At 41.3% G+C, this 15,859-nt stretch overlaps 1 protein-coding gene across 3 annotated transcripts in view; it reads right to left on the bottom strand.

Moving 5' to 3' along the window:
• tenm1 (teneurin transmembrane protein 1) overlaps window positions 1–15,859 on the bottom strand; it is a 168,557-nt gene that overhangs the window by 91,952 nt on the left and 60,746 nt on the right. For 2 of the 3 annotated variants that reach the window (XM_065958726.1, XM_020629724.2), the window contains exon 6: window positions 1,358–1,531. In XM_065958726.1, the coding sequence (XP_065814798.1) occupies window positions 1,358–1,531 (174 nt within the window). The remainder of the gene's footprint in view (window positions 1–1,357; window positions 1,532–15,859) is intronic. The other variant, XM_065958727.1, reaches the window with a different exon arrangement.

The following is a 15,859-nucleotide window of genomic DNA, read 5'->3' as shown; positions in this document are numbered from 1 at the left end:
ATGAACTAACCACATTAATTGAAAGAGAAGAAGATATGCTCGGCCACAAGTAAACGTAGAGTTAAATATTACAGACAGACAGTGGGATGAACAAAGACCGGAGGTCAGATGCGTAGATATGAAATGGATCCAGAGTTTAGTGCTTTGTATGCAAACATTACATCTTTCTTTAAAGTGTTAATTAATAATGTTAACTTTCTTTGGTTTGCTGAAATGTTGCACTTTACATGTCTCTACTGTTTCCCCTCTTTGTATATGAAGAAGGACTGAGCCAGCTTGTGTAAGTCATATAAGTAATTAGCAGCATGGTTAGTTGGATTGTGTCTCAATAGGATGGAGTGGAATAGATTAAAAACGACCCCTCTGCTGCTGTTAAATTTGATATTAACTGATTTCTGGATGATTTTTTTTCCTTTCGTTTACAAAGATGACATTTAAAAGAAAAAAAGTGACCATATCGGCTTCAGCAGCAGGCTGCAGTGTGGATACAGAATTGGTCAAAAAATATATTCTTTTTTTTTTTTTTTCATTGCAGTAAATAAAAAACACTCGTTCGGAGATTTAGTTTTATTATGCTAGATGTGGCGAAAATCATTTCAAGGTGCTAAAGATGAAGAGCAGGCTAAGGTCTCTTTTCTAGTATAAATGTTTCACAGCGGAGGACAAGAGAAGTCCTGATGTGAAAATGCTTTGTCCACTCTGGGTAAAGATTTCAAAGACTTATCAGCATAAAGGTTATAATCATGATTCAAATGTCATCGCTTTAGGACATTTATGAGACTTTGCACAACTTCTTCTGAAGTCACAAAAAGCTTCTTGGTAAATATGCAGCAGAACTCTCCAACACCTGTAAACATACTTTGATATGTAAAATCACTAATTAAGCAGTAAGAGCAGCCCATGTCAAAAATGATTCATTTTCCTGGATGCAGCAGAAATATAAATAAACTTTCATGTAGGAAGAGAAGACACTGCTTCTGTCGCTCAGATTGGATCACAGTTTAAAGCCTGAAAACTCCCCCACCCAGGTACAGGCCGTCCTGGAGAGATATATGTTTCACGATGAATTAAATCAGACTTACTAACAATTTAAAAAGTTCTTTACATGAGTTAAATGGAACTGCAAATTTGCTTCATCATTCCAATATGTTACAGAAATTGTGAAGAAAATCAGCATGGTACAGTTAAAATAAAACAAGGTGTATGAAAGACGGCTTTCATTTCATACATTCAATATTTCACAAATAACAAATGTCTGTTCTGAATTTGCTTTGTTGTTTCCGAGAGGAGAATCCTGTAAACAGTGGAGTGCAGAACAGCTGTTATTATGGTGTATGATGTGTACGTGTCAGCTCACCTCTGTCACCAGCGTGTGTGTTTTCAGGGTTGAGTGTGTCCAGCAGGTGGATGGAGCTGGTGGGTCTGGTTTTGCTGCGGTCATCCTGTTGATGGTCCGCTGAGCTCAGGCCATTCTCGTACAGCTGGCTCTCGCCGTGCCGCAGATGCCAGGTCAGACCTAACAGGTGGACCGCTACACACAGTCACACATGCACAAACACACACACATATACACACAAACATACACACACAGCCAATGGAAGAGGAAAAACAGGTAGCATGGATTATTATTCAAAGCATGAAAAGGGGTGTGTCTGAATCTCCTTTAATGCCCATCTCAGAGCTCACACTCTGTTTATGTGCTTATTAGTGCCCAGCAAGGCTAAAGACAATTAACACACACACACACACACACACACACACACACACACACACACACACACACACACACACACACACACACACACACACACACACACACACACACAGATTCACAGATACATAAACTGTTATAAACCCATGTCTAGTAAGTGTGTACTCTTGCGCACATGAACACAGAATGTAGCAGAGGTGGGCAATTAAGGCAGATCTTTGGAGCCTGAGCCCAGGGCTGGTATTAAAGCGCTAACACAGTCTTTTATGCATGACTAATGATGCTTTGAAAGCTGCTGCCGATTCACAATCCATATGGGTCTTTTAAACAACAAAGGCTATGGGTGGATGCTGGACTCCCCCTCCCCCTTATAAAACTGTTTACTAGGACGACAATCCAGCATGCTATTAAATAAAAACAACTAACACCTGCCCATTAAAGAAATTAATTAGTGCCCTGCAAGGCTGTCAGTAAAATATTCAGTAAAATATTCACCGAGCTCTGACCAATCACAAGGTACCATTAATGCGAGATTGTGCTCCAACGCTGCTTTCGTGTTTAACTTGAGAGAATCTCTAAAGGTAATGTCCCTTTGCTGATATGAAGAACAAAGCAAATGAAATAAATCACCGCAAGTTTTTTTTTTCTCCCTCTGACACATTCAGAACATCAAACAAAAGCAGCCGAGTCAAATCAGAAAGTTGCTATGCGCTGGTGGCAGTCACAGGATGGCTGCTGCATGCAGATCAAGGTAAGGAACTTCTAACGACTTCAAACGTCTTCACTGTCTGACTCGTGTCTGCTGATTGCAGACACCCACAAAAAAAAGCACTTGACACGCGCTCGCTAATGCTTGCACAAAATGGATGCTTGGTGAAAACAAATTAGCTACATGACCAACACAAACACGGGTATAGCATGTGCACACGTGTACAAATGTACCTGTTCTTTTTTCTTTATGTATGTGTGAATGCACACACCCATGCTGAGACACACCTACGCGCTCACCCACACTTGATCCCTCGCTGATGAGGAATACCCAATTAAAACTCCAGATAGTTCAATTCTATTTGAGTCACTGCAGCAGTGCGGGAGAAAAAAAAGGAACAATTTCTCTGAAAAATAAAGAAACTCTGTGATGAGTCCAATTTGGTCCCATGCTCCAATTTTGCATCTTTAGGGATCAGCAAATCATACAGTCCAACATTTCAACATGACTAGCCCCAGCCACTGTTGGTTTAGCTATCTACTCATGCACAATATGAGTGCTTCAAAGCAGAACACTGACGATTACTACGGCCATGAGGGAGACGTCATGCATCATTTAGTTCAGACTAATTGAACTGTCAGAGTGTGACGAGACCTGACATGGACACACACACATTCTTCACATCCGTGCGAGTACCAGTCAGTCATTCTAATACGTCCTATTTTTTTTTCTTCCTCTTTCACTGTAGTTTTCTTATTTTCTTATTTTTTTTTATTTATTTTTTTTAAAGATGCAGTGTGGAGGATTTTCTCATTAACACTTCTCTGTGAAATTAGTTGTGATGACTCACTCTGTTGCTGGAAAATAAAATAAGTAACTCAAATGAGCTGCCTTGTACATTCAATTTCATGGCTGTAGTTTTCCAAATCAAAAAAAATTACTTCTAGTTGCCTGGTCTCTTATCAAACAGGTGTGATGAGATAAACTCAAAGAAATGAAGTCAGAACAATGAAGTGATCGCGGTCACAGTTATATTATCTCTAACAGAGATAGATTCCAAGACGGGTCCCGCAGAGATTTCCTTTGAAGAACATTAAATACAGTGTTGCACCTACAAATGTAGGTTTGTATGCATCGTCACTGTTTGTACTGCATTATATTACGCAGTGGAGTGGAACAGCCGATCATAGCTTCATAAATTAGTCTGTTAGAGTGCTCACTGAGGGATGATGACTTTTTCCCAAACTGATACATCAGGCGCGTCTACCATTCAATCTCTCATGCTCCATTCTTTACTCACTTCCTCTTATCTGAATTACTTGTCTTTCTCTCCTTGTCCCCCCACACAAACATTCACACACACACACACACACACACACACACACACACACACACACACACACACACACCTCTGTTAACAAGTGTTAACCACTCCGGTAATGACTCTGCAGCAGCAGTCCTCCACGGCTCTCCTATCGTCTCCTTTTCACCACTTCATCCCTCCTCAAAAGCCCCTCAGACCCTACTTCTCCTGCTCCTCCTCATCAGCCTCTCTCTCTCCGTCTCTCTCGCTCTCTTGTTTTATAGCTGTTGACCTTTTGCTTGGAACACTTAGCATCTAGAGTCACAGAGCACACGCACATACTGGAGCGAAGAAGGATAAGGACCAGAGAAGTTGATGAGGACATGCACGATGGTGGTTGAGGAGATGGGTCTGCGTGAATGCTCTTGTACTTTTGAGCACCCAAAGTCCTTGCAGCAATAAAAACCTAGTTATGATGTGCTTGTTGTTGTTCAGTGAAAAAAAAGTAACATGTAGGTAAAACAACTGCTAGAAATATGGGCATGAACGAGATTATATTTTCAAAATTAGTTTTATATTTGATGAAGAAGTGAAATATTGAAGTTTGGACATCAAGGCTTCTGTATCCAAGAGTCCCACTCACTTACTGCAGGTAACCAGGAGTGTGCATGGAACTCTCCAGGTTGAAATAAAAAGAACAGCTGCTGAGCTTGAAGGTTTGTTCTTGACCTTAAAAAATATTGTTTGCCAAAAAATGAAATGAATGGCCTATTTAAAAATAAAAAATCTGCCTTTCTTGGAGTTGGACCTTGACTTTGCATTACTCTTTAAAAAACGACTGCAAAAGTACATCGGCACTGATAAAAGGTCAAGAACAGTACAATGTCAAAAAGTAAGGAGTGAGGTCAACTGAAACCGCCGAGCACTCTCAAGTTTTACACAATAAACATGAAGCTACCGACTGAAGCTGCGTATAGCTTAGTCTGAAATGCGGACTGGAAACAAGCTGAAACAGCCAGCCTCGTCCGGAAGTCACAAAGTTTTACAAGCAGCACCGTGACAGTGGTAAAAATGTTCTCATCTAAAACTTGGCAAGAAACCAAATCTTCATATCCAAAATGTCAAAACGTCCATGAAGTGAGTTTCCTGTCACGTTCTGGGTTCAAGTGGGATGAATTATGCAACTATGACTCAGAGTTCTGTAACCAGATGCAACAACAAAGTATTTTGAGTCGCTACAGCCACAAGTCTTGCCATTGACGGCCTTCTTTCATCACAGCAGTTGCTAATTGGGATCCTGGATTTTGTAGAATTTTGTAAATCAATTAAATAATTTAAACTAATGCTAATACCATGAATATATGGAAAAAGGACAGATAGCAGCAGGTTAAAAACAAATTAATTAGTCACCAGAAATAAAAGAGGAAAATCTAGAGGAGAAGATGGAATTCAAAAATGGTTGAAGTCTTAAATACTCGTCAACCCATACGCCCTGGTTTTCTATCTTACTGAACATTTGGAACATCATTAAAAACCCATTTTTAAACTAGAATCTACCTAAAAAAAAAAGGCCTCCGGAAACAGCAGTTACCCTCACTTCTTAACTGTACTCTCTGCACTATTTCTGATCCTTAGTGGACACAAAAATTCTCGCACACTGGGACAACACACACTAGGACACAGCATGCAGTCAGTTATGAGAGCAGCATGTGCTCAGCATGAACCTTCACTCTCACTCTCTTTTCCCTCTGTATGTCTATCCATCTATCGCTCTCTGTCCATCTTTCTCTCCCGCGCTCTTGCAAACCGCACATAGCCGTCAACACACATAACATGTTAGAGAGAGAGTCAGAGTTAGCCCAGTCATTATAGCGAGAGCAGCAGCAGCACCTGCACTGTGGCGACAGCGAGCAGTGAGCAGCGAGCAGCAGTGCAGGGCCCGGCCCCGCTCTCATACATGAATCATCGATCAGCGTGACAGTGAGATGACTGCCAGAGGTAATAGGACGGCACTGCTGGGAGGTGGGCTCTGTACTGTACCCTCGCTGTTGGCTACCCCGCTGAGATGTGCGGAGAAGATGTGGCAGGCTGAAGAGAACGGGGCAGGGTGTAGTGAGAGACTGAAGAAGTTTAGTAGTAAGAAAAAGAAGTGTCTGATGTGGCTTTAACAGGTTTATTTAAACTACCAGGGAGAGGAATACAAATAACAGATGGATCCGGGCTGGTGAAAAATGGTCGCTGAGCAAACTTCTGCTCCATTACAGCTGTTGCACCTGAATAGCTGGAATGCAAAGACATACTGTATGGATAGCAGCATATCTTGATTGTATTAATAGCAACCCTGAACTACTAAATTCCTTCAGCATTCTTTCAGATACATAGCTTTTAAAAGCAGACTATTGGAGCTGCTAGGAGCAGCGATAGTGCCGGATTGCAGTTGCTGCTGCAGTTCTTGCTATTGTTGTTGTCAGGCATGTGTGTGTCTCCAGATTAGATAGAAATGATTGTGTGCTCCAGTGATGATTAGATTTCACACTCGTGGTGGGAGAAAGAGTAGGAGATAGAGAGAGAAAATTGTGAGCCTGTGTGTGTGTGTGTGTGTGTGTGTGTGTGTGTGTGTGTGTGTGTGTGTGTGTGTTTGTGTGTGTTTGTGTGTGTGTGTATCCCTGTAAAAGTGTTACACCACATGCAGCTATCTGGTGTTTGTAACGGTGCTTGCCTGGGCTGAGGGACACAATGGGTGAGATTGACTGTGAATATACTGTCTTATCGATAGCCATTACAGCCAAGGTAGCACCGCAGTCTGTTAAAAATGATTTATCAATACTCCAGCAGAAGCGGAAACACACCAGAGCCTGATTGCCAAGTTCTTTTTCGCTCATACACATAGCTAACCGCCAACTATATTCCATCTGACAACCAAAGACTACAGCTGGCTTTGCCCTGCAGCAAACACTTTCAAGAGCATCAGTCATTCGATTTAGTGTGTAGTTTAGCATGTACAGTAAAAGCAATTTCTCATCCAAGTTCTGCATGGCTGTGTCAGCCTCTAGCTAAGCCACAACTTCTGAGGGATGGGAGAAAGAAAGGCAGCGCGAGGGAGAAGGGCAGAGGGAGATAAAAGACGCGGGGAGAGGCAGAGAGGGGAGGAAGACAGAGGAGGAGAGAGACAAATGGGGAAAACAAGTGTGAAGGAGAGTGAAGGAGAGAGACTTCAGAGCCATCTGTGTCTAAGTCAACGTTGGAGTAGAGACTGAGAGCCGGGGGGTCTGTCTGCCCTCCCGCCTATTCGCCTGTCGGCCCTCGCTCGACTCTGACAGACAAGAGGTGCTAAAGTGTTTTTCTTACTCCCCTCCACCGACCTCTTGAAAGCTACTAATACAACTGTCATGATTGTTTAAGTGTGTGTGTTTGCGTGTGAGTGTGTGTCTGCTGACATTTGCTTGTGTGAATTTCAGTGTTTGTGAGAAGACGCTGAGCACAGCTGGCTCTGTATCCACCGGTGGAAACCTGGGGGACTCATCGTCATCTGTGTGACCTTGCTAATCTGGAAGTCTTGTTTGGATAAAAGGATAAAATGAGGAGAAGAGGGGATAAAGGAAAAGCGGAGGTGGAGACACACTTCTCACACCTCAAATGAGGAGATTTGCCGTATATCCTGGTGTTTATTTACCAGTAAAAAAAAAAACTCGCTTTCGCTGTCATCTAGTTAGTCACGGTAGCGACGGTACACCAAGTCCAACAGATCACAGCATTCTGCTTCACGCATTTCTCTGTTGTTCTTTCATTCCTAATCACGCCCCCTCTCCCGTTCTGTCAGAGTTGTCCTCTCTCCCTGTCTGTCTCCCACTCGCTGTCTTACTGATCGGGTCCTTTTCTGAAAGCTGAGTCATGTTACAACAGACAGAATAGTGTTAAATGAGCTGGGGATCAGTGCCATGTTAGAATCCCCTTGGGCAAACACCATCAACCACCACTGAGAGCTAAAACACTGCAGACAAACAGGGACTCATAACTGCTGCTCACAGTCACGTAAAGCTCAATCCCTTGGTGATTGTGCGTGGGTGTGCGACTGCATTTGTGCGTGAGTGTTATAGAGAGGATGAGAGGGGGAAAAAAGAAGAGTGCCGGTTTCTGTGAACGTCTGCATAAATGAGAGCTTGTCTTTCCTGGTGAACTATTGGAGCTATTGAGGCTATTTCTTTGCAGACTCTCTCTGACCTTCTGGAGACATTTTACCAAAAGGGCTCTCTCGTCATTCAGAGCTTTCTGACCACAGTCTGTCTAGCCATTTAAGGCAATTTTACCAACAGCCTCTGAAGCTGTTAGGGCTGTTTTAGCAAAGGCCAGCGGGTTTCTAAGAGCTGCATCAGACGACCAAAATAGAGGACTGAAAACAAAGAGAAACCGGACCAATCAATACGGACCCCAATGAGGCATGAAGCAGCCGGCTGAATGAAGCTGAGGCTCAGGAGAACACACACACACACACACACACAATTCCGATCATGCATTTACACATACATGACATTTGAACGTACAAACACATGTTTGCAGGATTAAGGTGTTTAGCAATAGAACATTTACACAAACTAATACCTGTAATTTTAGTTCCCATGCACCAAATAGTTTTTTTTTTCCTGGTACAACACCGACATCACAATTAACCATTGTCAGGCTCTGAAAATGCCCCCATTTAAAAAAAAGGAAAACCAGAGAGGTTAGGAAAACTAAAAAATCTGTGCTTTTCAAATAAAATGAGCATATTAATTTTAAAATTCTGCAGCAAAAACTGTCAAATAACCAAATATTCTGTCTAGGTTTACAAAAAAAAAGAAAAGACAAAAAGCTGTAAGTATGCACACCCTAAAAAGCAAAAATGCAGACACACATAGTGGCTCTAAGGTGAACGCCCTCTCAGTGCAAGCTATAATTATTGAACAGATTACATCTGTTTAGACAAAGCAAACAATGCCAATTCACGATTCCGAACATGGCAGCATTGCTGGACTGCGATCGACTCACTGTGTGTGACAGCGTTTTTGTGTCCAACCGAACTGTGCTGAGCCAGAACTCTCCTAATAGAAAGGGTACTAGTTTCCAGGCGCGACTGGAAACAAGCTGTAACAGCCAATCTTACCCACTCAGCATTGCTGAGAGGATAATTGGTTGCCAGTTGCCCTCCTTGACAGAGCTGCACAATGAAGAGGATAGCAGCTGATCCCAGACAAACAGACCACCTGTTCAGAAACTTTCCTTAGGGAGGACGTAACGTTTCATTATGGCCGTGCCGACTCCACACTCCAACAGCTTCATCCAGACAGCCATCACCAGACTCAGCTGACCCCCCCGACTTTACCTCCGTACATACGGCTCTGGCCTCCTGCCCACCACCTGCCATCACAACAGACTGTAATCCTCACTTTACAGATTGTCCGCTTCACTGACGTTATTATTAACACACAAAGTTGTACAAGTTCATGAATGCACTGCAATTGCCATTACATCAATTTGCATATTGACTTCTGTGCTATACTCCACCTACCTATAGCATCAGGACCTGATGTTACATAATGTTCAAAATGTTTTGAAGCATTTTTATCCTACTCAGTTAAACAATGTTCACATACTGTAGCACGCCTGCAGATTATGTGTGATTGTCTGGGGAACTCGGTTCAAGCTGGTGAAAAAGTAGCTCCTCTGCAGAATGAATTTGCACTTTTGGGCTTTTCCTATTCAGAGTCAAAGTATCATTTTATTTTTAAGCATGTCTTTGCTATTACATGAGTTTGTTAAGAGTCTTTGCTTCATTGTCCTTTTGCAACAGTATATTTGAGAAAATGAGGCCAAGTCGTTTTGTGTCCTTTCTGTTGGCACACTTTCTTAATTGCTTTGCACATTAGGAATGACTTGAAACTCACATTTGAAAAACAAGATATAAACTCTAACACCATGTTTTAAAAAAAAATCAGATTGAAGAGGCTGCCCAAAAAAGAAGGCGGACCTCACTATTAGTGGATGATTTGATTGCTAGTTGACAAAGTTGTCAGTGTTTGGCAAGCAAATGAAAAACGTTTGGATGCCTGTAAGCCGTGATGATAACCAGCTGAGTGTCAGTGAAGGTTTAGTTTATCCTGCTAGCCAGCCTGTCTTTGGGAAGGGGTGATATTAATACTGCTTTGAAATACATTTACAAAATGTTTACTCTCCTTGTTTGAGATCCATTAAGGGCTTTTGCTGTGTGTCATGCTCTGATTGGGAAAAGTCATTTTTACAGGCTCATGGGATTTTAAGTCTGTGTTGTATTTATCTGTACTGCACTTTATGATATACACACTATCCTATGTTAGTCCTACTTCTCATGACCCCTCTCGCTTTATAACTCAAAGAAAAATAATCCTTGTCATTTACTTTAGCAACTTTTTGAGCTGGCATCAGCTACTTCCTTTGGGTACTTTCTTCAGTTACTCAGCTCCCCTGTTCACATACTGTAACAGCTGCTACTTATGCAGGTTTAGAGTCAGGTTCAGTCGAGCGACCAGCAGTAAGACTGAATCATAAAGAAACTGCATTTCAGTGAGACACTGTAATGCACTAATCAATGGTCTCAATCTTTTTACCTCGTGACCCACGCGCTCCTTACCTGAAGTGCTTTCACGGCTGTGTTTACAACTCATTAAGGTAATTGTTTATTTATTTCCGTCTCTTTTCTACTTTCTAAAACTGCTTCCTAAACTGAAGCCAAAACGATTTGCACAGTCAGCAAAAAGGGCCATTTAATTATCACTGCTAACTTACAGCAGAGTGAAGCATCATGTAGCCTAGCTTAGGCCTCTTCTTATATTAGCAATCAAGTGAAGGTGCGGACTGAACCATTTCCCTCCATATGGGGGGGGGGGGGGGGTCCTACTGTAGGCCTACCTGTGCTTTGGGAACATTATTAGTTGTCTGAAAACATGGCTGTAGCTGCAAATGATCAGTATGATGATATAATAATCCATCAATGTCATTAACCAATAAGTGCGCACTAGCACAGATTAGCAGAGCAATGGTTACCAGAGGCTTTAACACCAGACTTCACACAGCCTCTTCTCGTGCTGTCAGGATGTGACAGCAGATTTAGCAGCTGATAGACTCAGAAATGATTGTGCTCCATATCATGTTAAATCTGTGCCTTCTGTAGTGATACAACATATTTTGACTCCTGCAGATATAAAAGAAACAACAGCAGGATGTAGTACAATTATTATTCTTATTTGCTAATATTACTTTGTCAATACCTTTGGTTTTACAAAATTACACTGATTTAAAATCTGCATGTTGTGGTTCATTATCTGAGCACAAATGGGCATGTTGATTTAGTTGGCTGTCTATCAGTATTCCTGTCGAGAAGTGGAAGCCCACATGACAATAATACAAAATAATGTATTTTACAACAACAACTCTATAGTCTCCATACATTCATATTGTCTTATCAGTTGACCTAAGTTTAATGACTAATGACATCATTAAAGAAGAGTAGAGATCTGCTTGGTTTATTGTGTGTGGTTGACTCATGAGCTCTTCAATTGTTTCTTTTACTTGTAAGTCAGGAGGCTGGTCAATAAAGTGGAGAACAGATAAGCTGTAATCTGCCTCACGCCGAGGATGACGAGGCCTGCTAGGACATTTGAAGGAGAAATCCGAATCAAGGGGGAGTGACGGACTTCAGGGAGGATTTTTGTTTAATTAGGGCTGCAGTGGTTATTTACTAAATCAATCTATTCGGTGGATTTTAAAATTAAGAAGCCCATCATTACAGGTATATAAATGACTGTAAAATGATCTTAAAGAGTAAATCATCAACATCAGGATACAAAAGCAGAACATGTTTGTCATTGTGATTTAAAAACTCACCAAGTAGGTTTAGTCATCAAATTCTTGTGAGTTTAAATTGCGTTAACTGAAAAACAATTTCAGCACTTTTGTATGCTTCAGAAACATTTTCTGTAAAACTGAAACAATAAGTCAATTAATAACCATGTAGAAAATATAAAGCAGCCCTATGTGCTCCTAAAAAAATGTGTTACATGTTAATCTAAATTATATTTGTTAATCCTTAAGTAGACATTTCAATTGCAAATAAAGACAAGACTGTCCGTTATTTGTAAACTAAATTCAAGATGAAAAATTGGCAGACTGAACTGATTCAAAGGAGTGGAAACGTATAGGCACGTCCCCGTTAAATAAAGGATTTTTATACTGCCTCAAAGTGCCTCAGATTCTCAATTTAGTCTGCCAATTTTTCTTACCATGAACTCTGTGTGCAAATAACCTGCACAGTCATTTATTTATTTGCAATTTAACCTCTGCCCCTGCTCCTTCCTTCACATCATTGTTCTGACTGATTTTCTGACCCTGCAGCCCTCACCTCATTCTATTTACTCAAACGTCTATTATTCGTTGCTTCTTATGTAATAGATATTCTTTTGTCTTTGAGTATTGCTAACTGAATGTCTTCAACAAAAATGATATGAAGGCATCATGATCATTAGAAAACCAAAAAACAAGAGCCTCCTCTGCAGATTTATAGATAATAATAATCAGCAGCCAGAGACGCCATCTGTCTTTGTTTGGGTTCAATTGGAGACTGTACTGAGTCTGACCCCTGTGAATTATGGCTAATTTCAGAGGCAGATGCTTCTGAATTGCCATCAAACGGTGAAAGCAGATTTACTGAAGGAAGCCTGTGTGAAAATAATGAACTTAAAGCCACTAATGACTCATTTGGTTCTTCGTGGAACCGCCAGGTCCCCTGAAGCGGCTCACACTGCAGATACAGAGAATCCTAGCTTTACGTCTGCACCGTGTGTGTTGCTGTGTGTGCCGAAATGTGATTTGGAGGTGATCATTTGATTGCAGGGTGCCGCTGACTTGCTCATTTCACTTGCGTCAAAAGCTTCTTCCTGTTGCCATAGAGATGATTATCTTTCAGAAACCGACACATCGCGCCCTCTTCTCAGATTGGATTCAACAGCCGAGGGTTGTAACTGTTTAAATCAGCAAGACGTTCATTAATGCAGAAAACACTCTAATTAGCCTTTTTCTGACAGCATGATAGAACAATAGCAGGTAGGTTTTTATGGAGGCAGAACCTAAACGAGGCTTAGAATATAAAATGAGTTACTGGTAATGTTGTCAGAAGCAATATTCTTCAAGATTACCGATGCAATCTTAATCTGTCCTCTATCTCTCCTTAAATGCCCCATTCGCTATCATAATGCCTGCTGCTCATATCTGATGGCCGTGTTGTGCTTAATAACAAGCTACGACTGCATGAGGGAGGGGTACGTTGGGAGATAAACAAATTAACAAAGCTATTCGCAGCCCCTGAAACACCGGGGGGTGCGGGAGGAGAGGAAAGAGGGCAGTAAAGACAGAGAGGAGGCCTGCCTTAGCTAATAACAACAGGGGGCATACGCAGCAATCACTTAGGCACAGCATTATCTCTGCAATCATGCATCGTCCTATTGTTGTGCTAATTTGAAACCTTAATTTGAGACTTAATATTATTGCCTCATTATTTGCTGGGTGACTTATTTCCCCTCCAAAATCAATAAACAAGTCTTATAACTCACAAAGCGCTTTAAAGCCTGACAGTCATTTAAGGTGGATATTGAACATTTTGTCCAAACTGTCGGGGTAAGAGGATTCGCTACAAATGATCAGTTTCAGATATTAGGAGCTACATCAGGATCTGCTGGTTCACTCTCGGTCAATCTGTGCCTCCACTTAGCATGTGAGATCAGTTTTCCAGCTCAGTAACGTGCTGCTCCTTGGTCGACTGCAGAAGGAAGTGTACAGTTATGGCTGCAGCATCACGAGTAAAGATGAAGATTCAGCCAAAAACAACAGCTGTGTTAAAAATGGCTTTCACCAAGAGGGGGAAGCATCTCCAGCTATGTGAAATGTTGGACTCCAGCTTGGCACGACCATAAAGGAATATGTTTTTGGTTTTTTTTTCTAACACGCAGACGTGTTGGTGAAGTTGGCTGTGTCTGCAGAATCATGCTGACATGCAACACACACAGTAGTCACCTACTGCAGGATAAAATAAAAAACTATTAATGCAAATACATAAGGCTGCAAATGAGGACTATTCTATAATTTTTATCTTTTCATAATTGCCTTGATTTACCCATAATCCTTTCATTCACAAGATATCAGACAGATAGTTTAGCCTGAGCGTTAGGAGTTTTCACTTAAAAACTAATTTTTCCTTACTAATCACATTATTGACTTGTGTAATGGATACGAGAAAAGAAAAAGAAAGTCACTATCCATTCAAAAAAATCCACAAAGAAGCCTCTTCAATAAGACAATAACAATAAATATGCACAACCGCCCGGGCACAGTAGAATCCCCTGAAGGAGCTGATTATATTTGGAATTAAGGATCATTCATTATCATATATTAAACACTGGATATTATTTATTCTGTTTCTTCTTATAATTCCTATGATAATAATAATTAATCTTCAATAAGAACCTATTCTAATGAGACACAGAGTCAAAATCTGTAAATACAGCGAAAGTAAACATGGATATTATTTGATGAAGATGAAACCGTGCCAAACTACTGGAGGAGAACCCTTTTTTTTTGTGCATGGCTGTTAATGAATTCATAAAAATGACTGAATCATTATGTAATGAGGGAACCTAATCATCTCGTGGCCTGTGTCTCAACCTCTCCCCCTAGACAAAGACATTAAGTCCATGACCGCTTTAATCTCACTATTAGAATATCTTTGATTTACAGGCTAACATATCATCTATGCCTACATCCCATAAGTCTTGGTAGAGTTGCCATGGTGATGTCAACATGCAGATCGATCATTGCCAAGCAGGACTGGAGCATGACACCAATTAAAAGGTGATGTCGTCTCCGAGTCATCACTCACACTCCTCACTAATGCACTAATTACCGAGGCCGGGACATTAATGGAATAGCATGGTTCAGCCTGGGGATTAATCTGCATGGATTCACCACTGTGTGTGTGATGTCTGTGATGTGTGATGTGTGATGTGTGATGTGTGATGTGTGTGTGTGTGTGTGTGTGTGTGTGTGCGTGTGCGTGTGCGTGTGCGTGTCTGTGTGTGTGTGTGATTAATGTGAACCCCCCGCCTGCTCCCGCGTGACCTTGAGCACCACCACGGGAGGGAAATGAACCGGCTGGCTGGAGGGTTGTGATATCTGCACTTTGGGGCAGCGGAGAAGAGACGATGTGTTGAGGTTGAGCGACGGGCCAAGGTTGAGAAGGAACAGGGACATCGGTGCAATCATACGGATCAATACATGAATGTGTTTGTAACTTTGAAAAACTCTGCTGATCATCTATCAAGTGGAAAAATGACTTTAATAACTTTCTTGATTTGTTTAATAGTCTCTTAATTAGTATCAATCATGAAAACTGACATTGATCTACACACAATGTCAGAAATATTATAGATACAAAAAACTTTTTTTTTTTTTTTTTAAAAGCACAAATATTTAAAGGCAGGTTTGGTAATTTTCTCCAGATACACTTTTTAAGATTTTGGTTGAAATTGTCTTGATGTCCTGACAGACATTAATAACTCATTCGCTCTGAAAAAGGACTGAAAAAAGTCTGTCATCTGTAGCAGTTGTAAGCCTAGAAAAACTTCGACCAATGTCTGCACGAGCCGCCATTTTTATGAACCAATCCCGCCTCCCTGTCTCCCTGCTCGTTCTCTACCCCATGCATGCATGAGCCCACACTCAAAGTAAGAGCTGAGCTCCACTTCTGGACCAACAGCACTTGTGCATGTAAGTGAGGGGCGTGGCTTTTGAGGGAGCACAGAGGGGAGGGGCTTGGGTGCAGACGGAGCACTGAGGGAATGCTACTTTCAAAATCATTCTAGTTTTCCAAAATTACCAACCCTGCCTAAAGTCCATAAGCGTAAACAATCTTAGATGTTAAAACATTTAAATCACGCTGACAGAGGTGTAAAGAGAATAGCTTGTGTTTGTATACTTGTGTGTGTGTGTTAGAGAGACAGAAAAGGGGAACGAGTTAATGTGGTGGTTTTAGTATAATAATTACTTACAATTAAAGGGTCACATTTAGAATGCATGA

This window comes from Labrus bergylta, chromosome 9 (assembly GCF_963930695.1).
Source record: "Labrus bergylta chromosome 9, fLabBer1.1, whole genome shotgun sequence".
Taxonomy (NCBI): domain Eukaryota; kingdom Metazoa; phylum Chordata; class Actinopteri; order Labriformes; family Labridae; genus Labrus; species Labrus bergylta.
This window is presented reverse-complemented; position numbering and strand designations above follow the sequence as displayed.